Below are 19,112 nucleotides of genomic sequence, written 5' to 3' on the forward strand. Positions count from 1 at the left end.
AATTTCCCATGTCCTATATCAGAATTCTTATTTCAGCCTGCTAATTATCAAGGGTTGCTGGGTTTGACCAAATATTTCCAGCCTTTTGTTACAGATGTTATCACAAATGTCACCTGTTGGGTGTTCAGAACTTGATTTATTCTGTAGTTGTCATTTACTGTTGAGCACTGTTTAAATTTTGGTTTTCTCTTTTGAAATGTGTCATTAATATTCCCACCCCTCATTCCTTTGTCATGCTTCTGGCTGCTGGGACTGCTGGAGAGCAGTTCAGAGCTCTGGAGATGCCACATGAAAGATAACCCCACCCCTGTCTCAAAGATGGGATAGTCTGTGCCTTCTTTCTCCATTTTTATGTACCTATTCAATGTAGAAAGTATAAACTTCTCAGTTTGCCTTTTCTGATGCTGGGGATGAGAACACAAAGGAAAGCATCGAGGTGGTGCAAGATAAAATCCAAATGTATCAGCACATTCCTGCAGCTGTCACTCAGCCCTGCCTCTGCTGCTGAGCCCTTTCTTTAAAGGGTTTATCAAGGGCTGGGTGCTGCAGATGCACCAAGCAGTCCCTGCAGGAGCCATCAGGGGATTGTGCTGGTGAAACACCCTGGACTAAGGGAATTACTCTTATTTAGGACAGCTCCAGGAATAGAAGCTGCTCCTCAATCTGAGGCTGAATTGGTCTGAAATGAAGCAGAGATGCTCCGTGGCAGCTGAGAGGACCCTGTGGCCTCTGTGCTCTCTCTGTGGTTTCTGGCAGTCCAGAGCAGGCAGCAAGGGCTGTGTAGCTGTGCTGGGACAGCCCTGACAGATGTGAGTGCTGTACAGGGCGGGGAAATGCTCAGCTGCATTGATCTGCAAAGTGTCACAGTGCATCCCCATGAATGACTGGATTGGGAAAACCTTCCCTTGGCAATATGCAGTTGATAATGAGCTTTTATGAGCACTGCCCCGAGCGAAATGAGTTTCAAGCAAGCAGGTCAATGCTTGTAACTATTTTTAAAAATTATTTGCTTTTGGTTTGTGCAACAATATTTTTTGATTGTATTACAGTATTCTAAAACATAGAACTTGTGTTTTGTATACAAGCTGAGAGATGTAAACTGTGTGTTTTTTAATAATAATAAAATAAATAAATAATAATTTGTTTTTATTTGCTGATCTCTGGGGTTTCTGAAAGAATCTTGAGCTGCCAGAAAAATCCTGACATGCATCAGGCACCAGACTTCCTTCCCGATCATGCACCTGCAGGTAATGTGGCTGTTTCTGCATTTGGAATCTCCAGACCTACTATTCCCTTATATTTACTAGTATTCTTCAAAGGAATTAAGATTCCTGTGTCACTGTTCTTCATTTACTCTTTGCCCACGTTTTGAAGATTTTAACATGTTAATATGTAAGTATTAAGTCCTATTTCTATTTCCTTTTAATTTCTCCTGCCTAGACTGCAAACAAATTCTGCTTTTCAAGATCCTCATTTGCTATTTTTAGTCATTGCTCCTGGTTGCCGCTTACCTTGCCAACATGGTGTGGCAAAGGTGTATCGATCTCTTCTTTGATGTGCATTTGGTTCCAGATCCAGTCTCTCTTCTGGCGTTTGTGTGTGACATCATTTGAACAAAGGTTTTGGGTTGATTTCTGACTTCCCCTGTCAGCAAATGCTGGAGCCAAGAACAACGAAAAGAGTAGAATAAGGTGGCTCATCTTCTTCTGTAGCCTAGAAAGTAATATAGAAATGCAAAAATATGAATAACAACAGAATCAGATTCAGCAGAGGGAGCACGTGTAGAAGTACAAATGGACATTCCTTCCATAGAGAAGTTTTGAGTTTCTTTTCATTTGTCTCAGCATCAAAATTTGAAGGCTTCTTCCTCCTGTGAAAGAGTTTTTGCTGGATGAAAACTGTAAAAACCAACAGAAAGTATTTCAATGAAATAAAAGATGAGTTTTAATGCTGATATAAGAGCATCATCCCCCTGAGTGGCTGTCATTGCGCTGAGGAGCAGAGTGACAGCCAAGATCCTCATTGTGCACAGGGCCAGGGCAGCCTGGCACCATGGCTGAGCTTGAGTTAACTCTACTTGAAATGAAATGTTCAGGCTTGACAAACCCAAATACAGTGTTTTGACATGCCCCGACACAAAATATGCTGTAGTCAATATATTTCTATAGGGAGTATTGATTTAGAATAAAATCTGGTGGGTATTTTTAGGTGGAAAAGTTATTTGTGTGAAATTTTCAATCCATTTCAAGTACAATACAGCAAATTATCTTTTTTTAAGAGCTCATCTATTGATTCAGCTCCTTGTCTTCTGAAGCTTTTGGGTGAGCTCACATAAAGTTCCTTTATCCCCAGACTTTAGCATCTCCAAAATGATAATTTGTGAAATGATTTTCAGGTGAAGCCATATTTTTGCATCCTGTGCTAATACTAGCAAACTTTAGGCCTGACTTTCATATCAGAGGAGTTATTTTAATATTATCAAAGCTGATTAATTTTCTTACTAACTTTCCCATTCCCGATATAAAGGACTGTCAGGGAACTTTAACACTCAAGTAATCAGACTTTAAATTGCACAAAAATGACTTTCCATTAGCTTTTAGGAGCTGACAGCATGCACATCAAAAATAAACCCGCTAATCGTGATGAGAAGTTGACATCACACAGGCTGCTAGATGCAAGATTAAATTAATATTTTCATCAGGAAGGTGCTGAGACATTTCCAAAATTACTCTTTGGTAACCAGGCAATCAGTGTTATCCCATGGTGCAGTATCAATGTCAGTAAAAAAGATTTTATTTACCATGAAATGTTGCTTTGCTTTACTTTTCTCTCTCCCACGTTGTTGTACATGAGCTGAGGAAAGTTCCTCCTTCATGGCTGTGTAGGAAGTGGCCGAATAAGGTGCCTTTGAAGTTGCTTTTTGATAGATAAGCGGTGTTTGATACAGTTTTCTGGATTCAAACAAAGCTTTTTGATTTAGCTAGTTTTTTCTATTCTATGCTCTTAGCTTGCTTTGAATATTTTTAGAAAAATGAGTATGATTTAGTTGTGTTTCTATACTTTGTGTAGATGAACATTTTACAACTGGAAACTGGAAGGCAGTGATATGATTCTATTGTGATTGCAAAATAGTCTGACTTTTATCCATAAAACTACAAAACACAATAACCAAAGGAAGCCATATGGGCAATGCCAACCAGCACAGGTTGTGGTTGTGCCAAGGAGCAGACTGAAGTGTTTAAAGAGCCTTTTTCTCCTGCTCCTGTGCTGAGTGGAGCTGTCCTGTAGTGCCGAGCTGATGCCTGGAAGTTATAGAACAGAAAGTGCTGACTGAGTTTATTTACATACATGTACATTTCAGCTGAAACTTCAGCTACCCCTTTCACTCAGCATGTCTGTCTTTGTGTTTGTAGATTTTAAGGAGTTCCTTTAACTCCTGATTAATGAATTCTTGTTAATATTTGTCCAACCTCCCTGGGAAGTGAAGGGATCCTTTGGCAGTGGTTTGGAGGTCCTTGGCTGCCCTCTGCCACTGCGGCTCAAACACAGACTGAGGTGGAGAGCCTCCTGCAAAAACTGAATTCTGCTTCACCTCTGGCGTCTTTCAAGCTGCTCATTTTGGGAACATGACAGTGCACTCTGGAGCTCTCTGCTGGCTCCTCTCCAGGGCAATGGGAGGTGTCTTGCCCCCGTAGGCCAGCCTGACCCAGAGGACCCTTTCCCCACGGCACCGTGCCCATTTTCCCCGTGGCAGCCTTTGCTGTTGTCTGTCACCATGGTCAGGAATGCCCTTCCCTGGCAGCACACACAGGGCAGGGCTCTGTCCTGGAAGGAAGGCCACTTTCCCTGGATGCCAGCTCTTGAGAAGCTGTACCAAATGCTCTCCTTTCTGGCCATGACAGTTTTCCTTCCCAGAAGCTCTCACCAAAAGTGCCAGAGGCAGCAGCAGAAGGGGACATTCCCATGTCTGAGCAGGAGAGTGCATTCCCATGGAGAGAGAAGCAGGAATGTTTCTGAGGGATAACGGGATTATTAACAGGTAGGGATCAGCTTTTCCTTTCTTCCTGTGTCTGCTGGGGCAGCCAGGACTGAGGAAAGGGAATTAGGTGTATCCCTTCAAGCAAGGACCCCCAGCTCCCAGCACGTTGGGAATGCAGGTAGATCTCCTCTGGATGCTGCCAGAGGCCCTGCCCTGCTCTGCCCTCACACAGCCCCCAGTTATCCCTCTGTCCCTGGCTGATGGGCCCAACAGTTCCAGCTTCTTTTAGTATAATCAGGGACCATAAATGCCCCTGAAAGTTAGCAGGGAGTGGTTTATTCAAGCAGCTGAGTTTCTTGCTTTACTCTTAAATTTTCCTCCAGCAAATGATGGGTTCTCCCACCCTTATTATTCATTTTATGTGTTGAATTATTTTAGCAAATAACTCTCGGTCTGCAGGGTACTATAGACAGTTAACTGAGAAATTCTGGTATTCAAAGTGATTTATATGACACATGACTCATATAGTGCAGTTTCTTCTTCCAGACTGGGAGTAATTATTAAAAAATGTCAGGTGGAGATACAGGCAATACTGTACTAATTAAAAGTTTGCATTTTATGGGTTGCTTTGGCAAGTAATCAAGTGTAAAAGTGATGAACAGCTGATATAAATGCAGTGTCTATGTAATGAAACCACATTGGATTAAATATTCTTATGAACATTTGTGGTTTTCCGGTTTTTGGGGGGTTTTTTTTGCATCTCATCTAGTTTACTTCTAGCTCTAAAAGTGTATATTAATGGATGAAATATTCTTATTAACATCTGTAGTTTTTTTATTTTTTTTCTGGTATTTGCCTTTTACCTAGTTTAGTTCTAACTCTAAAAGTGAGTATTAATGCTTATGCAACATTAGTTTAGTTGGCACAGAAGTTCGTTCTATGCTTGCATGTTAAACAAAAGTTAAACCAGGTTTCTGTACAGAGATTTTAGGAAATGAGGGACAGTTGCCTCTGAAATGATGTATTTTCTTGGTCAGTCATACTAAAATCTTATGCTTACCTTTTTCAGCATCCAAAAACCACAAATAGTGGTAGAGTGGTGATAATGAACACCCTGAGAGAGAAATTTTCCAGAAGTGGCGGTCATATACAAGAAAACCAACACATTTTAAAAGGGTTGTGTCCGTGTTGTTATAATTTGCATAACTGGTTGTGAGAAAGGCTGGAAATGAAATATTGTTTTCTCTTACTAGAATCTGAATGATGTAAATAAAAATAAAAAACCCCATACAAATAATAATAATAATAATAATAATAATATAAATTAGTCTTTCTAGGAGCAGACAGCACTGAAAAAATATTTTTCAGATAGAAAAAATATACTTTGATACCCGATCTAAATACCTCCAAAATTGCTGTGCTCAATAAAACCATGGTAGATACAGAGAGCAGAACCTGACCTGGTCTCAGGGAGCAGAATGACTGAACAGCCTGGCCATACATAATCCATTTGAACATTAATTTCTCATCTATAGGATGGGTAAGACCAAAAGTAAATGTGTGAATGCAGCGAGCCCTAAGGAAAGTTAACACACCAAACACAGAATGTAGATAAATTATCTTTTTCCTTTGCAGTGCTTTAGTTTTGGTGAGCAGACAGAACATTCTTAAAAGAAAATAGCGTTAGGAATACTTAATGCTTAATACTTATTTCAGGGGCCATAAAGGGCTGTGCAAACCTGGACTGACAAAGCTCCTCATGTCTCTGCCAAGCCCTGCAGGCAGATAAAAGCATTATCCCTCCCAAAGGGGCATGGGAAGCACAGAGGACTGAGATGTGTTTGTGGTGTCCTGGCAGGGGTCAGGGGCAGGAGTGACAACGTTCTCAGCTTTTGCTGTCCCAGTGTCCCCAGCTCAGAACTGCTGCCCATGGCTGTGCCCAGCCCCCAGCACCTAGGGGAGCAGCAGGAGGTGTCCCCAGAGTGCCCCCAGGCTGTCCCGGGTGTGCCCCCAGGCTGTCCCAGCTGTGCTGTTACCTGTGCTCCGTCCCCTCCGTGCTCCTGCGGCGCTGCCGGGGCTCCCGTGGGACAGGAGCTGAGGGCACCCAGTGACAACAGGAACTAGGGAGGTCCTCAAACCTTAGTGACACTGAAAGCAGCTGCAGTGTCAGGAAATCGTGCAACTTTTGTCTCAGAGGAATAATTTTTTATTTGCATTTTCGGATGTAATTTGTGGCGGGGCAGAACTCCGTGTTTCTGTGTCTGTCACATGTCCCCAGCAAGGCACAGTGATCAGAACAGACCTTTCCTGAGAACACTCTGCTGCTTGTTCCTGCCCACATTATTGAACTCTCTGCTGCTTGTTCCTTCCCACATTACTGAGCTGATTTCAACAGCCCTCGTGCCTGACTACCTGGGGTTGGATTTTTGATTGTGCTTGTATCGATTTTATGCATGTGACAAGTGATTTCCACTGATGACTAAATAGTCTGGAGTGCAAATGCCGGCCTGAAAGCCGATTGCAAAATGACATTTTCTACTTGGGATAGTATCTTTGAATGAGCAGATACTTCAGCAATATCTTAAAACTTGCTACTTTAAAAATATCAGTGTTGTGAGAGCACTTGTGCTGCATTTGGTGCTGCTGAGTTCTTGGTGTTGCTGCTGCAGCAGTGTATAAACACAGATGAGGGCATAATTGAGCACTTCTGATTTTGGCTCCTCATATTTTCTTTCCAGGGAAAAGGAGGATTAATTCTAATCTGAAATCACTGTGATTTGAACTCCAAGTTTCTGGTAGGTCTGGGGGAAATTTATTAATGATTTTTTTTCCCTGTCTGTTCATCTCACCCAAAAGTTTCTCCTGGATGATGCAAAATGCAACTTCTTCTTATGAGTGGATGGAGTCCTCAGCTAGGACAGATTTCTCTTTTGGAAATCAAGAAATTTGGCTATAAAAGTTCTGTAAATACTTGTTTTGTATACATTAAATGTGTATTGCCTTGGTGGAAAGCAGGCATTCAAATTGTGCTCCAAGTCTTTCTGTTATCTCAGATACCAAACTGGGAAGAAAATGGGAGAGCCAAGACCTGGTTTGGTGGTGGTATTTTATTTTATTTTATTTTATTTTATTTTATTTTATTTTATTTTATTTTATTCCCCTCCCCATTTATATCTTCCTATTTTTTCTTTTCTTTCTTTCTTTTTTTTTTTTTTTATCTTTTCAAAAAAGCAAAGCCACTCTCCAAGCTAGTGAGTGACAACTTGTGCCCTAAAGATGGGTGAGCAGCAAAAATTAATCTACCCAAGAGTCCTCCCAGAGATTCTGACACCCCTTGTATTTTAGTTTTGAAGTGCTGCAATGAATCTGAGAGAAGGCAGAGTGAGAGGTGAAAATTGGAAATCGAAGAAGATTTTGGTTGTAAACAGAATGAGTGAGGAAGGAAGATCCCTTTTGTTCTGTGGTGATAAATCTGATTGAGTTGAGAGAGTTCTGTCAGACAGAGAAGCACCAAGGCCCAAAATCTAAAAAGTGGAAGGATTTTTAACCTCTGCTGGTTTCTCTCAATTTCTAACCTTTTCTTGATATGCATTTTCTAAAAACTTTCAAAAGCATATTTGTAGTTTGGAGGGTGCTGTCTATGCTCCTATCTGACTTGTATCTGATAAAGAATGGATAAAATTATTTATGGGATGTATGTTTCTGGTGTAGGTTCAGATTCAATTTACTGTTCACAAATACACATTTGTTTGGCTTAGATCTTGATTTTCCTTTGCATAACACCTGCACAGCTCAGAATCAGCTCTGAATTTGGCTTCTGTTAGAATTCAAGAAAACATAAAAAAAAAAATCTCTTTTCCTGGGAAGATTTGGGAGAGGTGGGCTGATAGATTGTGTCTGGTTGTGTTATTTTGGTACCTCCAGCCTTTTGTGGATAGTGTTAATTTAAACATGTCTGGGGATCTGGAACCCTTCTGTTTGTGGAAATGAATCCCTTACATGATGTAATAAAAGAAGACCTGGAGAGTGTGTACAAAAGTGTGCAACTTCCACGTAGGTTGAGAAAATCTAGGACTTATTTTTCTGTGTCACGTCAAAAATCTCACCCAGGAAAATGAGCCACCCCAGAAGTGCTGCTTCTCCAGGACACGTGCACAAGCTCTGATTCCTATTCTCATTTTTAATCAAATAATTTTCCTGTCAATCTGTAGTAATCTACTTTGGTTTTTATTTGAGTTTCTTTCTTGTAAATCTGGTAATTGAGAAGCAAATTAAGTATATGTTAATGTTTCAGTTACTGGGCTGTTCATGGACCTCAAGGAAGAACTATTTTTGGACTAGCTAAATTAATAATTTTTGAATGACTTCTGTTGTTGAAATGACAATGCACTCTTGAACTGAGGGTTGTTTGCTGTGGATGACAGATGTGATGGAGGTAAAATAATGCTTTGAAGTCATTAAAATGATCAGTGACAATACAGACTTTCTTCTCATCACACTGGTGATGCAGCTAATTGTTGTCTTAAGGGATGACTGTTTTTCTGTGACCATCCTGGTGTGTCCAGAAAGAAATCCCCAGTCTTGGTAAATCTGCTGACCTTCTGCCCAGAAAAGAAACACAGGTGAAGGTCTGTCAGAGCCACACAGCCTGAGGTGAGCTTTAACCATCTTCCTCATTTCCCACTCTCAGCATGCAGACTGTGTCTCGTGCCAGGTGCAGAGTCCTAGCTTTGCTCATCATTCATCATAATGTTAGTTGTCACCACAGAAGCTGTAGAGACACTTGAAAGCTGATGAGAACCAGTTTGAAATGGGACAGATACAAAGCATGAAGCACTGAAATGTTCTGGTGCTGCTTGAGGGTTCTCTGCCCTTTTTCCTCTAGTCACATAATGCTTTACTTTCCCTGAAATATTCCCCAAATGGATTAGAGTCTGTTAAATAAGTGGCATTGCCCAGTCTTTCCATGCATAAAGACTTTTACTTCATGTAAAAATATGTCAGGCTGTAGTGGTGTGGGTTTGGTTTTATCAGTTTTATGTATGTATTTGTTCTTTGTATTAAGTTCATTTTTGTAAGTTATAATGGTTTGCCCCATGCACCCATGTTCCACCCTTACTGGTTTCCTCCCAACCCTAGTTACATGTCAGTCAGAAGTTATCCAGCCCCTGGGCCTTGTCTGTCACTTTGGGGTCTCTCCCAAAAGTCTGGAAAGTTCCAGTAAGGACCCCAAGTGATTGGACAAGACTTCAGCTGTCTCCCCACCTGAGTTATTAATTTGTTACTATGTATGTCATTTATCCAGAGAGCCATGCCCCGTTGGCCCCTGATTTGTCCCCAGTTAGACCCATCCCTGAGTTCCTCCCCCCAATAAAAGGTGTTGTATTCGGAGGTTCGGAAAGATTCTTTTCCTTCGCTTTTCCCCTGCTGCTTCTGCTGAGGGGTGTCTGCTACGGCAGATATCCTGATGAATAAAGCCAGCAGTTAACCCAGAACAGCCTCCTCTTTTTTCCTGCCGTTGTTGCTTCACTCCTTCAAGCAAGACAAGAACTCACAGGGATCGGTGAGGTTCATCCTGCTACCGAGCCGTACCCTCATACTGTCGAGGTGTCAGGGCTGGCCAAGGCAGAGACAAGGCACCTCAACATCAGTCCAAAATATAACAAGGGGAAAAATGTGCTTAAGCACAGTGCCCAGTATAAACACAGCTGCTGAAATACTTTGAAGCTCATTAGTGATTAAACTGTTACACCAATTTTTTGATTTTGTTTCATAGCAAATAATGATATTATCTTAAACAGAAAATTTTGGCTTTCGCTTAGTTGTTGACAGCATGGATCCCATGGAGTTTAAGGCCACAAACTACTCTGCTGTAGCTCTTTACAGCCTCTAGTCCCTGGGAGCAGGTTTATGAGGGCTGAGTGAGGAGCAGGGGTGTTCTGGTGTTTAGGGAATGTGCTCAAAGCCACAGGCAGGGTTCGGGGGTTCCCACCTCATCATCACTGTCACACAGATTCTGTGCTCTCTGGTTTAGAGCATTCCATATATTAAGATCAGAAATCCCACAATACCTATGACTGGTATGATTTATTTACTTTGCAGATGTTGCAGGGGTGAAACAAACAATCAAATGACAGAAAACTTGATCTTGGCCACATGTCTTGTGGTGACAGTTGCCAAATGCTGTTGAAGCCAGAGCCATTCTGGAGGTTAACTCTGGGTTAAACACAGTCCTTCTGCTCTGAAGTGAGCTGATAAGATGGGTGGGATAACTCTGCATGCATAGTTTGGAACTGCAGACATTTCCCCCTCTGAATTCCCTGCCCAAGATAAAGAGGAAAATACCTCTCATCTGGATTAATTATTGATAAAGACAGATGCTGAAAATAGTGATGAAGTGCCAGTGTTGCAGACAGGCAAAGAATTTGTTCCCTTCCTTGTATCCAAAAGCAAATTTCAGGAATGATCAGGTGTACTCCCCCTGGGAAGGAGGGGCTCTCTCTCAGTCTCAGCGACATATTTACCTTGCTGTAGATCCAGCTTTCTTTCTTGCTTCCTCTGAGCCAATTTCCTTTTGCTTATCCCAAACTGAGATGGCTCAGCGAGACAGAGGGAGGTGCAGGAGTCTCACTGAGCCCCCTTCATCCCCAGCACCCCTCACACTCTGATGCTGTTTGAGTTTGGGGAGCAGGAGGACAAGAGAATCCTCCAAAAATTATTTGCTCTTTCCAGTGCAGAAGTGAAAGAGTTTGGGCACCTTGGAGGTGTTTGTGATCACTGGAAAGATTTGTCCAGCCTCTCTGACCAGAAGCTTTGCTCCCTACAATAAATTGAGTGCACCTTTCAGACTGGGTCTGTTTTGCTGCTTCCCCTCGTTAGCTCAGCTCTCCACTGGGTGTTTCAGAGTTTGGCCAAGCTGAAAGAATACAGGGTACATACAAGAATAATGTAACGAAGAGCTTTCTCCACTTCCCCTTTGCTTCCACATAAATCCTTAATATCAGGAAGGCCTCCTAGCACAGAGCTCCAGCTAAGCCCCTCTCATTAAGGAAAAGTCCCTCTCCTTTGAGGAACCACCTGCAATAAAGATGATCTTTAAAAAAGTACAGTGTAGCTGTGTACAGCAGATAAGATTTTTTTTCTCCATGTTTTTCTTTAACAGACGCTCAGGAGCAAAAGTATCTGTGTAGAACACGAGCATTGTGCCCAGGTCATCATAATTGATATTTACTGCACCAACAGTAATGTGCAGCAGAGAAACTCTGCTTAGCTGGCTGTGTGTGCTCATTCCTTTGTTCAGGGTATTCTCGGGGGCAACTGAATGCATTAGTATTTCCTCTGAAAATTAATGTTGTGGCAGATAACGAAAGCGTGCACAGATACATGAATCTCTTGTTTTCTGTCTGGGCAAGAGGCTAAAGAAACAGGGTGTGTCCGGATAGATTTTGTTCAGTGTTCTGTATTTTTCTCCCATTTTAGAATGTCTCATTCAAATGTCAGTTCATTCTTCTCTATTTCCTGCCCTTATCCAACAAGACTTGTAGACCAGGCTTAATTAACTTTTAGACCTTTTATGTCCATCCCTATAGTTACAGTCCTTTCCTGGAATATTTACATTGTATTATTTCTCTGTGTTATGAGATGATACAAATGATATTATTACTGCTCTTGTGAATTTACAATGAGTCTTTCTATAGTTTTAGTTACAGCTTAGTTCTTGCCAGGAAAATTCCATCTTTAAATCAAAATAAAACTAGGGGACCAAATTTCCACTTTAGTGTTCTGATAAAGGAAAGCTGGAGGGCCTGAAAATACAGGCCTCAGGCATAGGGAAGCTTGAAAAGATGAGGAAAGATGTTTTAAGCTGTGTGTCTCTTCTGTGTGGATTTGTTTCTATGTGGGAGTGGTTGTGATTTAACAAAGATATTTCCTAAGCTGAGGTGGAAGTTTTTTTCTCTTCAGAGGCTGTGTAAGTGGAACATTTATTTCTGCCACAGCTCACGTTTTAATAGCAGCCACTGAAAACCCCCTTCTGGTGTGAATAAACCCTTTCCCTTCATCTGAAGAAGCTGCAGGTCAGTCCATGTTTGGCAGGTGATGCAGCTCATCACTTCACAGAAGGGAAACGAGAAAATATATTCCACAGAAATGTGTCCCTTTCTTCCTGTTTGGGATTGAAATCATATCCCAAATTCAGTAATTTATTATGTATTCTAATCCAAAACTTTTACCAAAGCTGTTGCTGGCAAATCCAAGGTACAAAGCAAAGGTGTTTGTTCAATGGTGCTACAGAGGATGGAGCTCTGGGAGAGTTCTGTCCCTGTCGAGTTCACATTTCTGTCTTTGTAAAATGAACTCACTGCAAAAGGCATTCCAGTTCTCCTGCTCTCTGCCCTCACTTCCTAATTTGTCTGCTGGGTGTCTGGAGTGGAGTGCACTGACCATCTGAATGACACTAAAATGTGCAATCATTGTGTATGTTTTAATGAGAGCCTAAACCCCTAAGTTAACAGCACTGAGCAAACAGCCAATATGCACTAATCCATTGTAGCTCTGGGTTCCTAGAGGAGGTGTTGAAAACTCTGATACATTATTATTAATATTGATTGCTTGGCCTAATCCTAACATAGAATCACAGAATTGTTAAAGTTGGAAAAGACCTTTAAGATCATCAAGTCATGAGTAAACTGATTCTCTTGCAGACAGACCATTTATGTCTGAAAGATAATGGCAGTAAAAGCCAGGAAGATAATTCGAATATCTTCTGAATTCAGGTCTAGGGCTGAAGGTAGAGGGAGGGACTATGCCACAAACAGAATGGCGAACCAAGCTGAAGTTCAGTGCCAATGGGGATTCTGCTGATGGAGCTGAGCCCACCACAGGAACCATTCCCATGAATGGCAGGATTTCCTATCATTTGCAGGACAGCAACACCAGGCCCTTGGTCTCCTCAAGCCAAATGCTGTCAGACAGGCTTTGTGCTCCTCAAAGATTCCCAGAGCACAAATTCACAGCAGATAGCATCATTATAGGAAGGGGAAAAGGAAGACTGGTGCTACCAGAGCACTGCTAGAGATGTGGACAAAGGCAGGCGAAGGAATTCGAGCATATCCTCCACACATGAGGTGGAAGCGGAAATTCCCTTCCCACTGTCATGCACAATGAGGCCAAGGGCCCCTGTGTGCTGCATTAACCCACCTTGTGCCTGGTGAGCTCTGCCAGGGGTCAGGGGCACCACTCTAGGTGCTGCTGGTGGGCCTGGGAGAGATGAGGATGCAGAGAAATGGGTGACAAAGAGATGTGCCACTACTGGTGTGTGGCTCTTGAGCAGGATGTGTAACAGAAAGAGGTCTCTGTCACTTCAAGTTGTGGCAGAGGATGCTGGGGAAATTGGACAGGAACAGAAGGGTCTTGATGACAAATGGGACAATGAAAGTGACCTCTTTGGCTTTTGAAAATGAGGAATTTAAAACATTTTTCCTTTTTGTCTGCCTCTAACTACAATGGTGCTATGCAAGTTCTTGCATTTCAGGTAGCAATGCTGGGGCAGAACACTCTTCTCTCTGCTGCTCTTTGGGAAGGTACCTGTGCAATTTCTCTAGTTTTTTCAGGTAACCATGCTTGCCTTTCTCTAAAATATCAGTAATTTTTCACTAGAAGTTCTGGACTTCTGTGGATAATAGTTGATAAAGCTTTCCCATGTTGCTGCTAATCTATTGTAAGAGTTTTGCTTTCTGTCTCACACAAAAATACTTGTCTGGAGAAAAGTCTTTCCAGACTGTCTGTTCACCTCTTGACTCTTTCTGGTTTATGGATTATAAACCTTTACAGAGGTATTCTCAGATCACCAAAACTGAAGTGTAGGCAGTGCAATGGAGGGATAAGTTGCCCTTGTGCCCTTCTCCTGTCTTTGCCTGCCCTGGAAATCCCAGGTCTTGATCTGTTCCAGGTCCTGGGAATGTCCTAATCAGCACCTGGGAGAGCTGAGCCCCAAACCTCCCTGCCTGCCCAATAAATGTGAATAGAAGCAAATGCACAGATCAGACCCATGGCACAAACAACTTCCATTTCATGAGATGAGAAAACTTAGTTAACATATTCAGCAAAAGCTTGCATTCAAAATATAGCAAATTCCATTCTTATTGACAGATCTGGAATTCAAATGCAGATCAGTGAAAATCAAATGAAAGGGGCTAATTTGTATTCCTGCACTGAAGAACTGCAAACAGGCTCTTCGCAATTTTTTATTCATTTTTCATACTCCAAGATCAAGCCTCACTGCAGAATTCAGGGGGTGCAGTGGTGAGTGGTGTGATGAGGAGTTCATTCTGTGCAGGTCTCTGGGGGCAGCTTGGATTGAACCCTGGGAATGGTTGGAGCCCCAGGAAAGGGGCTCTGTGCACACCAAGGGGCACAGGGAGCTGTGGCAGGAGACAAGGGCTTAGGAGGGAGGGTGAGACTTTGGCACTGTTGGACTGTGGGGGCATAAAAGCCCAGGGATTCCTTGGCTGGCATCCCTCCTGGGAGGCACCAGCTCGGGCTGCTCTGTGTCCCTGCACTGGGAATAAATGGCCTTATTTGGAATGACATGTCTGAGACTGAGCCATGGGAAAGCTGGGCTGGAATCCTGGCGTGGTAGAGGGTGTGTGTAGGGAGCCAAGTGAGACCTGCTGGCTCCTGGAACTGGGAAGGGTCCAGCCCCAGCAGGGACAGTCTAGGGTGGGACTGCCTGAGTCCCTCCTGGATGACTGGGCAGGGGAGTTTCCTGTACTGCTGTGGCTTCATTTCTAAAACATGCCTTCACTTTGCACGGGTTTATTCCTAGCATTACTTGGTGGGACTGCTGGGTTTGCTCTGTGCTGGGCTGGGGACAGCTCTGGAGCAGGATCCCTGGAAGGTCCTCTGCAGCACAGCTGGTGGCTCCTGGCCATGATAGTGACACCAGTGTTTGTTTGTTTGCTGTGTTTGCCACACCTGCATGGCCAGAGCCCTGAAGGGAAGCTCACAGTGGATCACAAACCTCCTATCATGGATCAAAAGAGTGCCCAGCTCTGGCCTTGGCCGGGGCTGCTCTCCTGCAGCTCTTCAAGGCCTGTGTGGGAACTGTTCTGGTGACTCTCTGTCCTAGCAAATCTCCAGTCTGCAAAAACAATCCCTGTCTGCTGCGCTCAGGGGAGGAAGGGAAACCACTCACACGACTGCTAATTTTTGAGGGACTTTCAGTTTGTAAACTCACAAGGATAACAAGGGAAACCCATTTTTTTTTTTAAAAAAGAAAGGTACCGAAGTAATTTCATGCCCAACAAATTTCTCACAAAGGGAACCTCCTTTTTTCTTCTTGCCAGTAACATTGGAACCTCTGAATCAAACTTGTAGAACCTGAGCAAAACCTGGAATTATGATGAAAATACAATGAAGATTCCTTACAGAAAGCTCAGTTGCCAGAAATAATCAGTTATCTTGATTCTGTGAACCTCTGCTCTTTTAGAAAATATAAAGTATTTTCTGGCCTGATTTAAGCCTGTAGTTCTGTGGACACACATACCCAGACAAGAAAATAGAATTTTACAAGAGTTTTTCTATTTTGAATTTGAACTACGAATTGAAGAAATTGATTTTTGGATGGAGAGTGAAGTCCTTTGTTCCATCGGTGCTGTAAATCAGAGCAGTCTCTGAGCCATACCTCATGATTTTTACCTCTATCCTGTTTTCAGAGCAGTTTGCCTCAGCAGAGGCAGGATGTGAAGCAAAGCTGGCACAGAACTGTTAACTCTGCCCTGCCACAGCTGCCCTGTGCCCCACAGCCAGGACTCTGCGAGCTGCACATTGCCCAGGGACATGCTCTTCTTCCAGGACACTATTTCAGTGTTAACATTTGTTTTAAAAATGTTTAAGGAACAGTTTTATGGTTTTCTGTTAAAGACCAAAGCTTTGGGAAATGCTTCCTGTTGCATTTCAGTGCAGCTGTAGCAGTCTGAAAAATAACCCAGGTTTGTGGCTTTGTGGGCAAAGCAGGAATGCTTTTTTAATTGAGTATAGCCTTTACTTTCAAATTAATTTGCTTTATTGCTTGTAAATTCACATTCTTCTCTCCAGTATACTGTACTATTCTAAGGCTTTCCTATGCTAAATGCATCCTGTGTCCTTTTCTCCCATGGGTCACCCTTTATTTAAGGATAAAAAGGTACCTCCTGGAGATACCAGAGATAAATTTCAAGTCAGCATTTCTGTGATTTGTTTCTGGTATAGGGATTGTTGTTACCAGCCAGAAATTAACCTAAGATGAGAAGCTTTTGTAAATCATTGGAGCATCCTTGCTTTTGTCTAAAATATTTTCCTGCATGAACATCTATAATACTGTGTGCTTTTAGAAATGTTGATCTAATTATTTATAATCACAGGAGGCAGGGACATATTGATTAACTATACCTTTGTTAACTACAGAAACAGCCAACTTAGAATGTTTTTGGGAGCTAAGAGTGGAAGAGATTTTCTCACAGAAATTCATCTTCTTCCATATCTTTTTTTCCCTTGCATTTCTTTCCTTCCTTTATCTTTATTCCAGCGTGACAGCCAGCACAGTGAGGTGCTGTGCACACTGACAGTCTCACTATTGCAGAATAGATTTCTTACAGAAAAACTACAATCAGTTCATCTCTTATGCATAAATGCTTTGTCTCTGCAAGCTGTACACTGAGCTTGTTAGTTCAGGGACCTGCTACATTGGCTCTAGGACAAGATAAAAGCCTTTTCAACCACCTTTTTGTGTCAAGCCACTGCTCATAAAATAACTCATCCGAAAAAAAATGGGTCTTTTTGAACCACTGAGATCAAGAAACCTCTGGAATAAGAATTGCTGTTCTTTTAGAACAGGGTCTATAAAATCTAGCACTCCAGAGTTAGGGTGTACTGGGTACCTGAGACACTTCAAACTTGGTAATTAGGAGATCAAATCACTGACTTGAGTTTGTATGAACTCCCCTCTTAATTTTAAACAGGTGTGCCAGGGCTGGCCAATGCACACAGTGGCTGTCACCCCTTGGCTTTGCGCCCAGGAAAGCCATCCACCTTAAAGACAGACCCCAAATCCACCCCCACGTCAATAAAACATTTGCATCACATCATAGCCCAGCATACCCCTGCTCACTGCAAACAGCCCTAGAGCTGCACCTGTCCCCCCATGAGTGAAATCCCTTCCCAAAGGCTTTACTGGTGCAATTGGCAGCATAATATCCACATCTTTTCCATTGTCAGTGAACATCAGCAACACAATCTAAATATTACAAAGCAATACTCAAAAAACCCATGAAATACCTCTCTTTTTTAAAACCTGTGAGTATTATGTTATAACCCAACAAAGCCAGAGATTTTCCTCTTCCAGTGTCAATTTTAAACAGCTCTGCTCTTTGTACTTAACTTGGTGTGGGTGCCATCAGTGTAAGGCCCAAAGGATTTGGAGGATATGTATAAAATTTATAGCCCATTTACTGGCATTTCTTAAATTATTTAAGACATTAGAAAATAATGTGGGTGGAGGTAAAATAAAAACCATTGAAATTAATTTCATGGCTGAAGGACAGAAAAGAACATTTCTCTCTTACCCAAGTCCGAGGCGGCGCAGCTTCGGTCTGGTACCAAATCAGGCAAATGAACCCAACAGTATCCCAAAATGTTAAGCAGAATACAGAAAACAAAGATCAAACAGAAAAATCCACTTCACTTTTCATTAAGCAATACTGGGAGTGTTCAGCTCTCCAGTCTCCAAGGTTTTCCAGCTGGGAGTCAGCCTTTTCCCATCCTGCATCCCGGCATCCTGTTATTGTTCCAAGTCTTAGTAATACAGTGAGAAAAGGGAGTGGAGGAAACAAGATAAACTTAGCCTTATTATTGCTCTATCTACTTATTTGTTGCTGACTCTAATGAGGGAACTGAATAAAAGGAAACTGGCTCTGAGAGAAACACCAGAGTTGGTCTGTTACTTAGTATTGTTTTAGAGAGAGTTTTAGGAGCTAGCAAATATCTGAGGGGAACTTTTGGTGTCTGACACTTGATCAACACAGACTATGCCTGCTTTGCACAAACAGGATTTTTGGAAGTGTCCTATGTATAAGGATTTTTATACCTGGAAACCAAAAAGGCAGAGCCTTCCTGTTAATGAGACTGGGCTCCTGCTAAGCTGTCAGTGCTGGGTGTAAAGATGAAATTTCACAGTATTTTTCACAGGTAAAGTGAAGACCCGAGGAGCAAGGCAGTGTAGGTAGGGCTTTCAGAAGGAGAAAATGTTCATACCATCTTGATTATGGTGAGTTCCGAGTCTGGAGACCACTCAGAGCACACAGAAGGGGAAGCTTCAGTGTTAAACTGAGCACAAGGGTGTAGCTCTTGGCCTTGTGCACTACAAATGAAAGAGGATTTTTTTCACTAAATAATGCAGAAGAAAACTGAGAATTGCAGGGCTTACTCAAAATGCACTTTTTGTAACCACTTATAATAAATCTTGGCAAATGTTCAATGTCTCTTAAGTATGATTTTAATAATTTTAATTATTGAATTAATTTTTTAATGTTATTCCACGGTTAAATACTCTTCTTCTCCTATTTGTCTTCACAGTTTAGCACAGGTGGTGGCACTGATTTCCTGCCTTGCCAGAAGGCTGAGGTTGGCCAGATTGTTTCACATTTTCATAGTGTACAGCAGTGAAGATTAATAGCTTCTGAAGGAATTTGTTACATTAATTATTAAAAAAAAAAAAAAAAAAAGAGACATTTTTTAAAGTTTTGTGTAAGGGAGCTCAGAGAGTCCAGTTTCCTTGCAGAAAAAGAAGCTGTTAAAGAAGCCGTGTCACTGCTGGGAGAGGAGCAGGAAGATGCTGATAGGGGTTTTCCAGGGAAGTGCAGCTCTCTGGTCAGGATACAGCTCCCTGATAATCTGGTGCCCACAGCAGACAAGGGGCCCAGATAAGATTTACCCTTGCAAGTGGCTCCAACTGCATTTTCAGCCCTTTGTATCTCTGATGTCCCCGTGCGGGGCTGGGAGTGAGGGTGACATTCAGCTGCTCCAAGGAGAGGAAGAGGGGAGGGAGTCATCCCTCTGCTCAGAGGGAAAAGAGGAGACCCCAGGGCTCTCTCTGTGT

The 19,112-nt window shown here is 42.3% G+C and overlaps 1 protein-coding gene across 1 annotated transcript in view; it reads right to left on the bottom strand.

Moving 5' to 3' along the window:
• The window catches only part of CDH5 (cadherin 5), a 29,408-nt gene extending 11,586 nt beyond the window's left edge, over positions 1–17,822 (bottom strand). Inside the window, exons 1-2 of the mRNA XM_083870080.1 lie at positions 17,581–17,822; positions 1,512–1,713 (exon numbers count right to left, since the gene is read on the bottom strand). Of these exons, the coding sequence (XP_083726206.1) occupies positions 1,512–1,700 (189 nt within the window). The 5' untranslated portion in view covers positions 1,701–1,713; positions 17,581–17,822. The remainder of the gene's footprint in view (positions 1–1,511; positions 1,714–17,580) is intronic.
• Between the last annotated feature and the right edge of the window lie 1,290 nt (positions 17,823–19,112).

The sequence above is a fragment of the Zosterops lateralis genome, assembly GCF_965231275.1.
Source record: "Zosterops lateralis genome assembly, chromosome: 12".
Classification (NCBI taxonomy): domain Eukaryota; kingdom Metazoa; phylum Chordata; class Aves; order Passeriformes; family Zosteropidae; genus Zosterops; species Zosterops lateralis.